Source organism: Herpailurus yagouaroundi, unplaced genomic scaffold (assembly GCF_014898765.1).
Source record: "Herpailurus yagouaroundi ecotype Mexico unplaced genomic scaffold, PumYag 162, whole genome shotgun sequence".
Classification (NCBI taxonomy): domain Eukaryota; kingdom Metazoa; phylum Chordata; class Mammalia; order Carnivora; family Felidae; genus Herpailurus; species Herpailurus yagouaroundi.
Genome location: NW_024412403.1, coordinates 46887237 through 46898625, shown reverse-complemented (window position 1 = coordinate 46898625; position 11389 = coordinate 46887237). Strand labels below are relative to the sequence as shown.

The window sequence follows — 11389 nt, the reverse complement described above, 5'->3', positions numbered from 1 at the left end:
AGAGAGAGAGAGAGAGAGAGAGAGAGAGAGAGAACTACAGGCCAATATCTCTAACTGATGAACATAGATGTTTAAATCCTCAACAAAATACTAGCAAACCAAGTAAAACAATACATTAACAAGTGATTCACCACAATCAAGTGACATTTAATCCTGGTTTGAAAGGATTGTTCAATATTCCTGAATCAATCAATGTGATACATTGCATCTAATAAGGAAAAGGTTAAGAATTATATGTTCATTCAATAGACATAGAAAAGAATTTGACAAACTGCAATATCCATTCATGATAAAAACCCTCAACAAAGTAAGTGTAGAGGGAACATGCCTCAACATAATAAAGGACATTTATGAAAATCCCACCGCTAACATCATCCTCAGTGGTAAAACCTGAGAGCTTTTCCTCTATGGTCAGGAATAAGAAAAGGATGTCCACTCTCACCATTTTTATTAAACATAGTACTGAAAGTCCTAGCCATGCAATCAAACAATAACAACAAAATAAAAGGCATCCAAGTTGGTAAGAAGTAAAAAATTCACTATTTATAGATGACATGATTCTACATATAGGAAATCCAAAAGACTCCACCAAAAACCTGCTAGAACTGATAAATTTAGTAAAGTTGCAGGATACAAAATCAGTGTAAAGAAATATGTTTCATTTCTATATACCAATAATGAAGCAGCAGAAAGAAATTGAGAAAATAATTCCATTTACAACTGCACCCAGAATAACCTACCTAGGAATAAATTTAGGCAAAGAGATGAAAGACCTGGTCTCTGAAAACTATAAAACACTGATGAAAGACATTGAAGAAGACACAAAGAAATGGAAAGATATTCCATTGTCTATGCTACCCAAAGTAATCTACACATTTAATGCAATCACCATCAAAATACCAACAACATTTCTCACAGAACTAGAAGAAACAATTCTAAAATTTGTATGGAACCACAAAAGACCCTGGATAGCCAGAGAAATTTTGAAAAAGAAAAGCAAAGCTGGAGGCATCACAGTTCTGGCTTTCAGGTTATATTACAAAGCTGTAGTCATCAAAACAGTATGATACAAAAATGGAACAGAATAGAAAATCAATGGAACAGAATAGAAAATCTAGAAATAAAACCACAATTAGGGGTGCATGGTAGCTCAGTTGGTTAAGTATCTGACTCTTGATTTTGGCTCAGGCCATGATCTCACCATCATGAGCTTGAGCTCTGCACCGTCGGGCTCTGCGCTGGCTGTGGAAGCTGCTTTAGATTCTCTCTCTCCCTTTCCCTCTGCCTCTCCCCTGTTTGCAGGTGTAATATTTCTCTCTCTCTCTCTCGCTCTCTCTTTCTCTCTCTCTGTCTCTCAAAAAATAAATAAAAACCACAATTACATGGTCAATTAATCTTCAACAAAGGAGGCAAGAATATGCACTGGGAAAAAGACAGTCTCTTCAACAGATGAAGTTGAGAAACTGGAAAGCAACATGCAAAAGAATGAAACTGGATCACTTTCTTATACCATACAAAAAAAATAAATTCAAAATGGATTAAAGACCTAAATGTGAGACCTGAAACCATAAAATTCCTAGAAGAAAACACAGGCAGACGTTGGCCATACCAACTTTTTTCTAGATATGTCCCCAGAGGCAAGGAAACAAAAGCAAGAATAAACTATAGGGACTACATCAAAATGAAAATCTTCTGCATAGCAGAGAAAACAGTCAACAAAACTAAAAGGCAGTCTGTGGAATGGGAGAAGATTATTTGCAAATGATATATCTGATAAAGGATTAGTATCCAAAATATATAATTAACTTACACAACTCAACACCCCCAAAACAAATAATCTGATTAAAATATGAGAAGACGTGAACAACCATTTCTCCAGACATACAGATGCTCATCACCACTTATCATAAAGGAAATGCATATCAAAACCGCAATGAGATGCCACCTCACTCCTGTCAGAATGGCTAACATAAAAAACACAGGAAACAATAGGTGTTGCTGAGGATGTGGAGAAAAAGTAACTCTTACACTGTTGGGAGCAATGCAAACTGGTGTAGCCACTGTGAAAAACAGTATGGAGGATTCTCAAAAAGTTAAAATAGAAATGCCGTATGATCCATCAATTGCACTACTGGGTATTTACCCAAAGAATACAAAAACACTAATTCAAAGGGACACATGCATCCCTATGTTTATAGCAACATTATTTACAATAACCAAGATATGGAAGCAGCGCAAGTGTCTATTGACTGATAAATGGATAAAGAAGTTGTAGTGTACATATAATATATGTATAATATGTAATATATAATATATAATATATATATTACACACAATGGAATATGATTCAGCCATAAATAAGAATGAAATCTTGCTTTTCAGTGAGATGGATGGAGCTAGAGAGTATTTTGCTAAGAGAAACAAATCAATGAGAGGAAGACAAATACCATATGATTTCACTCATATGTGGAATTTAAGAAACAAAACAAACAAGCAAAGGGGGAAAAAAAGAGTGAGAGGTACAAACCAAGAAACAGACTCTTAATTGTAAAGAACAAACGGATGGTTACCAGAGGAGGGGGTGTTGGGGGATGGGAGACATAGGTGATGAAGATTAAGGAGTGCACTTTAATGATGTACACTGGCTGATTAAAATAAAACTGTAAAAAAAATAAAAATAAATAAATAAAATAAAAGATCTTATAAAAAATAAGTAATTACATTGGCGGCCTAAAAGAATAAATAAAATATGCATTGTTTCAAACAAGTGAGCATTTCTGTCTCCTTGGATGTAATCTGGAAATGCACCAAAGAACTGTAATATTTTTTTAAACATTTTTTTTTCCAACGTTTATTTATTTTTGGGACAGAGAGAGACAGAGCATGAACGGAGGAGGGGCAGAGAGAGAGGGAGACACAGAATCGGAAACAGGCTCCAGGCTCTGAGCCATCAGCCCAGAGCCCGACGCGGGGCTCGAACTCACAAACCGCGAGATCGTGACCTGGCTGAAGTCGGACGCTTAACCTACTGCGCCACCCAGGCGCCCCAGCCAAAGAACTGTAATATTAAGAATGACCTTGAAGAAAGGACATAATTTCAATTGTATGTGAACATGGGCACACTTGAGGAAGGATTCTCTGTAGAGAGACCATATGAATAAAAACATATATTAGGAGGAAGTATGCGGAAGGCTTTTAGTAACTTAGAAGTTCAATAGAATTGTGAGGAAAGAGACTTCAGAATCAAATCAAGATTTTATTGGAAAGTACCTCAAATACTGCCATGGTCACAAATGCAGAATAATATATAGAGAGAGGTATACATGTTTATATACCAACTGTATATCATGTCATCTGTACATACATGTCAACATAAAATATATACATATGCATATATAGAGTTCTATATATGTATGCTATATACGCACATAAACTGGTAGATACGACCATCCTTGAAAAGTTATTCAAGAGGGATATTACTGAGTCAGACTTCTGCTTATGAAGAATAATCTGACAGCATTGTTTGGGAAATAAGAGGATATCAACAGGATGTATGAGAAGTAATAAGACTATGACAAAAGGCAGATGTGAGTAGTTTTAGTGTGTGAGCCTCAGTGGTTTCAATAGGGTTGTATATGGAATTAGTGGTGAGAGAGGAAGGGTAGACTGAAATTGGATCACTCATTATACTTTTTTGCCTGTGTTCACTCAAACACAACACTGACTCCACTATGGAGTGAAATGTGATATGAGTCTTTGGGCTACACAGCTGTATGACTGTCAAAGATATTATATTTAAATTATTTTCAGAAAAATTACACTATTACAGTGCTTACTGCATTTCTGAAGCCACATTGAAAACATACAAACATACAAAATATTTTTTTCTTAATTATTATAGTATGACAGGAATACTTGATTAAAATTTTTTCTATATTTTGAATAAAATACACACATATTTAGATGGTTATTAGTATTCTCACCTTAAGTCATTTGAATGCTAAGGCAATTATAACTGCAAAAAACTTTAAACACCAATCAACACATAGCAACATCTAGTCTGCACAATTTTGTGTAATTTTAATGGAAGAAGGACAGATACTAGTATGAGTACTAAGCATTTCTCTTTAACATTTTACTCAATGAATCTATGACTTTCTTATTTCTCAGGCTATAGATGATTGGATTTAACACAGGAATTATGACAGTATAAAATAGAGAGTCCATCATATCTTGATCATCTGCCTGTGCAGATCCAGGGCGCACGTACATGAAGAGAAGGGGGCCATAGTATAAAGATACGGATAAAAGATGGGCTCCACAAGTGGAGAAAGCTTTCCTTATGCCTTGTAGAGACTTCTTTTTTAATATTGTAAAAAGAACTAGTGTGTAAGAGACAAGAACAGTCAAAATGGTGAATACTTGTATTGACCCAGAGAAAATAAATACCATCAGAAAATTAATAGAAGGGTCAGTACAAGAAATCTTAAACAATGGCATAATGTCACAGTAAAAGTGATGTACTGTGATGGAATTGCAGAAGGTTAATCTGAATAACAAAGCATTGTGAATTATGGCATGAAGAAGGCCACCTGAAAATGACAAAACTAACAGCCGGATGCATAATGTATTGGACATAATCACTGGGTAAAGTAATGGTTTGCATATGGCCACATAGCGATCATAAGCCATTGTTGCCAGCAGAAAACATTCTGTGGTTGCACTGATTGCAAAGGAAAAAAATTGTACCATGCATTCAGAGAGAGAGATCATCTTACTCTTGGCAAAGAAGTTGACCAGCATCTTGGGGGTCACTGTGGATGATATCCAAGCATCCACAAATGCCAAACTTCCAAGGAAAAAGTACATGGGGATGTGAAGCTGAGGTTCATTCCATATGAGAGCAATCAGACCAAGGTTCCCCACAATGGTGAGAAGATAGATAACCAAGAACACCAGGAATAGGGGGATTTGCCACTGTGGTTCATATGTGAGTCCTGTGAGAATTAACTCTGTCAGCAATGTTGCATTTTCCTTTCCCATGTCCTCAGTGGGTGTTGCCTGAAATGAAATGGAATAAGTTTTTTAAATGTCAGTAAGAATTTATATGTGAAAATATAGGGAGGAGATTTGAGATACAATTATGCATATCATAATGTCCTCTCAATTTTATGTGTTACCTATGTAATAGATGGAATCTGTTTTGGGGACTAGGAAGTAAGTGCAGTTACTCACATTTTTTAAATGTGGCATGGTTAACAGAATTGGGAAAATGAAAGGCATTGCGCATATGTGCTAAATTTATGGGATAGGATTGCATATGAAAAGCAAAGTCTATATCTGGGATGTGGATATTGGGTGAAGGGAAAGAAGCTTGAAGAGCCTGGGATAGAAAATGAATTGAATAGCCCAGGAAGGACCTTGAACATTATTCATCATTGAATAAGCATTCACTGAAAATGTAAGAGAAGGGAGTGCCATTGTAAGATTCTTTTTTTAGTGAATATATGGTAGTGTAGAAAATAGACTGTAGGGAGAAGAAATTGAGGTCAGGAATACTAGTCAGGAAGATGTTACTGCTATCCACTGGTTCTCAACCCAGTTTACACATTGGAATTCCCTGAGCAACTTTTTGTGCAGAATATAAATTGTGAAGTTTTATTTTGGAATTAGATTTAGTGAGTCAAGAATGAAATCTAATAATCTGCATTTTAGACTTGCTCCTCAAGTGATTCAAATACATATGATATGGCTAGTTCACGGGTGAAATCACATTGATAATGATGGGGAAGATGAAGAGAGAGATGGAAAAGAGTTTAGAATGTAGAAACACTACTTCTGTGACATATTGGAAGTGAAGGGGTGGTCAGTGAAGAATAGAGGAGTCACTCGGTGACTAAATAGATTTAGTGTACCCAAAGAAAATGAAAACACTAATTTGAAAAGGTACATGCACCACTATGTTTATTGCATCATTCATTATTTAGAATGGCCAAGATATGGAAGCAACCTAAGTGTCCATCTATAGACAAATGAATAAGCAAGATGTGGGGTGATACACACACACACACACACACACACACACACACACACACACGCACACAATGGATATGCACAATGGATATATATGTATATGTATATATTAATATCATATCTGTATCTATATCGACCTATGTATGTATGTATGTATGTATGTATGTATCTATCTATCTATCTATACACACACACACAATGGAATATTACCAGTCCTAAAAATAGGATAAGATCAGGCCATTTGATACAACAGGAATGGACCCAGAGACTATTACACTAAGTGAAATAAGTCATACTGAGAAAGACAAATATCATATTATTTCACTCATATTGGAGTTTAAAATAACAAACAGAGAAGAACAAGACCTATAAATATAGAGAAGAACTTGTTTGCCAGAGGAGTGGGGGAGTGGGCAAAATGTGTGAGTGGGCTTCCAGGTATGGAATGAATAAGTCAGGGAATAAGTCACAGCATAAGGAATATAGTCAATGATTGTAATAGCAATGTATGGTGACAGATGGTAGCTATGCTTGTGGTGAACATAGCACAAGGTATAAACTTTTCCAATTACTGTTTTACACCTGAAACTATGTAACATTGTGTGTTAACTATACTCAAATTTTAAAAAATTCATTGAAATTAGGATGCATTGCCAGTGTGTAGAGAGAATGTCCTCTAAACAGCGAGGTAATAAATACTTTGTTCTATGAATCTACTACAAATAATGACTTGAAAGTCATTGGGGTAGCTGAAGGCATACCTATGTATGCATCTATCCGTTGGAGAATACACAAAGTGAAGAAAAGGGTGAGGAACTAAACTGACAAAGTACATTAAGGTGGTTATAGAGGATATATATAATTTTTAGATAGCAATCTGATCCTCTTTCTGCTGCATAATCTTAGTGGCAGGGAAAGTTTACGATCCACCCTAGGAGCCAAAGGAGCTACAACTGACTTTCCTGTCCCCCTAACAACTAGAGTGAGGGGACATGAGATGTGGATGTGACAACTGAAAACCACCAACACTGGATTTGGAATTTGGAATGAGGGAGAAAAGGGACAAGGAAAAGAGAATTTGAGTTGCTAAGGCAGCCAAGGCACAGTATGAAGACTCCAGCAAACGCATCCTGCACTCACACCAATGACCCTGCCAGTGGCATTTCTACATAGCAAGGGAACACAGCCCTCATGGAGCCAGTGGTGGGACACAATTTTTGTTGTTGACACACTGCCTTGCTTCTTCTGTTGCTGCCCATTTTTTTCCATCTGATTCCTTCTATCTCCCTAGCATTTCTATGTTAGAGAAAATCCATTCATAAGCATCATTTTTTGTTGAAACTAATTGCTCTGACTGACAGAGATGAAAGCCAGGGAGAGACCAGGAAAGGATACTGAGCAGAATGATCAAGAAGAGAAGGGAAACAGGACAGATGTGTGTCATGAGCATAAAGAGAGGAAGATATTTAGGAAGGACAAAGAAAGTTATGGTACCAATTGCTAAAATACATGCTGTATTAGGACAAGGTGTGAACAGATATAACTGAGAATGGAAATTAAGAGATTTTTAGTGGCTTTAGCACAAAATTTCCATTATGTGATGCAGTGGAAGACAGAGACTAATGAAAAGTGAATGGGAAACAAATTGCACAGCAGTGAACAGGGAAATTAAATTGAACATCCCAACAATGTGGAGGACAGTTGTTGTATGTATGCTGTGGGTGAACAAATAGAACATTTTTTCCCTGATATTGTCTTAATAAAAGTTTTCAAAAGAGAGAAATGGAGAGGAAGGCATTAAGAAGAGAAAGGAGGTAAAAGTAGGAGAAGGAGTAATTTTGGCTGGTGAAACGATCAGGAGATGGAAGAAAAGCATTAAGTAGAGAATAATAGATGGATGGGTCCATGTGGGAAAGACCACAAAGAAGGAGGAGGAAGGACATATCAGAGATAAGCAATGGACAACAAAAAAGGAGAAGGTCAGAGTTTATCTTAAGCTTGGTTTTCATGTAAAGTTGTCGGCATGTCAATCTTTTCTTTTTCTCTTAAAATTTCCAAATTTATTTTCCTATGGAGTATGTGTATGCAAGAGATTTTAAGTTTAACTTTATAAACTTTGTGCTATTCATATATATACTAACACTGTCTAAAAGTTCCATTCATATTAAAAGTGCTTTCTAATTTTTATTGCAGGAATTAGAACTTATTTTTTCTAGAAATCCTGCTGGCTTTACTTGAGAGCACTTTTTCTCCACCATTTATTTTCAGCACAATAAAACTGAGTCAAAAACCAGAGTGAAATACAAGTGACATAGATAACCAAAACCAATGGTTGCAATTGTTGAATGCATATGTATTTGGAAAGGGCTTATTTCCATGTAATCTCAAATCATTAAATAATTGAAAATTCTGAAGTTCAACTTGTGTGTGGTACTTATCAAGCCGTAAAAGCTGGAGCTGCAAAGGGACACTTACTGCCTATTTCCTGCTACATATATAAAAAATAATCAATGAAATTATTGCCAGAAGTGGGAGAAAGGATAGAGTTGATATGCAAGTGACTTTAAAAGTATTAATCAGAAAATGTGATCACTTAAACAAATGGAGCTTTTAATCAGAATAACCAGAACCATTTCTTATGTAGGAATCATTAAGACCTGATACTTAAATGCAGTTTAAATTGTTTCACATTTTAGTTCACCACACTTATCTTATAAAGTCATTATAGCTATGTTAAGAGATAATAAAGCATTGTTAAAGGGAGTAATTGAGCCTCACAGTTATTTTGCTTATCTAGATTATGGCCATCAAAATAAAACATACAACTTACACACTATTTTTTTCCATTATTTACCTGGCTTTTTGGCACCTGTAAACCCAATGTGAAATTTTTATAAATGTAATAGTATATCAACTTTGTATAGAAAAGAATAATGAATATTATAGAAATCATTTCTCTCTTACCCATATCTTATAAGAATTTGAGGAAATTGCTTCAAATTGTTAGGCTTTCTAAAGTAGATAAAAATATAGTAGTGATGGAATGACCATAACATAGGTAGCAACTCTTTCTACACTGATTCACTTTGGAGGCTTCACAAGCTCAGGAAAATGTTGCTTATACCAGTTTGTTTTGAATATGAGTTGGCCAATTGTCATAAAACTATGTGCTTTTGCCAAAAAAAGGAAGGCGTGAAGAACTAAAATTCCCCTAATAGTGCCCAAGGATTCCCCTCAGGACAAAAGTAAGCTGCTCTTTTGAGCATTGTAGATTTGAATTTGTGTGAAAAGTACAGGTATCCCATAGGGCAACACGTTCTGTAGAATACAGACACTAAAATCGTAAACATCAGGTCATGGTATACATTTCTAATTTTAACAGTTGAAATTGCACTTTATGACACTACTGTCTCCCACAAATGACACTTCTGACATGTTTACACAAACTTCAGTTTGTCTATATATTTTGATGCTCTGAGTACTTTGATTAATATGGTCTTCTCTAAGCTAAGCATACATGATTTTATTGAGGCCAAAGTTCTACATTCCTTTCAAGAGCCAACCCCAAGGAAAGTTCCTCCTCAAACAATCTACAGCTCACAACCCAGACCTACACCTAACTCCACATTTTAAGATGAAGTATGATCAGAAATCTTAGGCAAAGTTCAGGAGAGGTCAAAGGGAGAACAAAGATGACGAACCACAGTGAGAGGTGCCATAGATCAGTGCTTCTCAAGCTTTAATGCTTGTGAATCTCCTGGAGACCTTGTTAAAATATAGATTCTGTACCAGTAAGTCTGAGTGGGGTCTAAGGGTCTTCATTTCTAACATGGTTATTGTTGCCTGGGGACATATGTCATCCACAAGGCTTTCATCATTGGAAGGCCTAGATTATCAGAGCGCCTAGGTCATGGGAGAAGCACAACGTGGCACATTACAAATGGAGAAGCTAGGAGTAACCAAATGAGGCAAGGAAGGCCAGCGTGGGTGGGATCACACACGCCCATAGAGGCTAGTTCAGAGACTTTGTTTTTACCCCAATTTAAAAGACATGAAGTAACTTGAACATGGTGGTAACGTACTCAGGTTTGCTTTTTGTGCATTAGCAATGTTGTCAGTGAACTTTCATTCAGAAAAATAAAATTTAATTTGCTTATTTGTGACATTTTTACTTGACATTTGAAGAGGAGGAAAAAAATGTTCAACCTACACATGAGACTTGATTGGTAAGATAAGGAAAAGCAGACAGCATCTTTTTTGGCAGACCAATTAATCAGTTATCTCACTTCCTTATAATTTGGCCTGTGAAGGCCAAAATAGAGAAAAATAAAACAGCTTTAACATAAAGCAAGCTTGACTTACATTTACTGACTCCTTCAATTCTGTATAATTATCTCTTAATTCATTCTGCTGCCTATCTGTGAGTACAGAAGATCTGTAATGCTACTTCCAGTAAGAGTTGTTTTTTCAATTTTAGTCATTTATACAAGTGGGTTGTGGTATCCCTTTGTGGTTTTCACATGTATTTCCCTGATGACACATGATATAAAGTATCTTTTGTGTCCTTTTTTGGTATCTTTTTATCTTGTTTGTGTCTATTGTTTGTGTCTGATAAGCTGTCACACTGGCTCATTGCACAGATGACATTATGATGTTCAATCCCAGTGAACAAGAAGTAGCAACTATGCTATGCTTCTTGATAAGACAGGTGCACGACAGAGGGTGAGAAACTGACAAAAATTAAGAGGCCTACTTCAGTGAAATTCCTAGGGAGCCAGTGATACAGGGCATGTGGACATACCCCTTCCAAGGTGAAGGAGGAGTTGTTGCATAAGTCCCCTCCTACAACCAAAGGGGAGTCACAACACCTAGTGAGCCCCTGTGGGTTTGAGACAGAGTATAATCCTCATTTTGGTGTGCTACACTGGCCCATTTACCAAGTGACCAGATAAAATGCTAGTTTTGAGCAGGCTCAGAACAGGAAAAATCTTTGTCGTAAGTGTTGGTTGCTGTGGAAACTGCTCTGTCGCTGTGTCGTGTGATTCAGCAGATCCAATGGTGCTTTAAGTGGCAGATCAGGCAGGGAGGCTGTTTGGAGCCTTTGGTAGTCTTCCGTAGTGAGCCTCATGTGTGGCCCTTAGAATTTTGGGACAAAGCCCTGCCATCCTTGGTGGATAACTACTCTTCTTTTAAGAAACAGCCGTTGGCCTGCTATAGGCTCTTAGTTTAGAATGGATGCTTAACTATGGGCCACTAATTTAATATGCATCCAAAGTCGCCCTTACAAGCTGGATGTTCTTTGATCCACCAGGACATTAAGTTAGGCATTCACAGGCTCATTCTATTGTGAGATGGA

General features: G+C 36.6%; 1 protein-coding gene across 1 annotated transcript; it reads right to left on the bottom strand.

The window, feature by feature from the left end:
* Positions 1-4113: 4113 nt before the first annotated feature.
* LOC121035790 (olfactory receptor 5H2-like) lies at positions 4114-9383 on the bottom strand. The gene is made up of 2 exons (XM_040483642.1): positions 9344-9383; positions 4114-5051 (listed from the first exon to the last, which is right to left on the bottom strand). The coding sequence occupies exons 1-2, from the start codon at positions 9381-9383 to the stop codon at positions 4114-4116; spliced, it is 978 nt and encodes a 325-aa protein (XP_040339576.1).
* Between the last annotated feature and the right edge of the window lie 2006 nt (positions 9384-11389).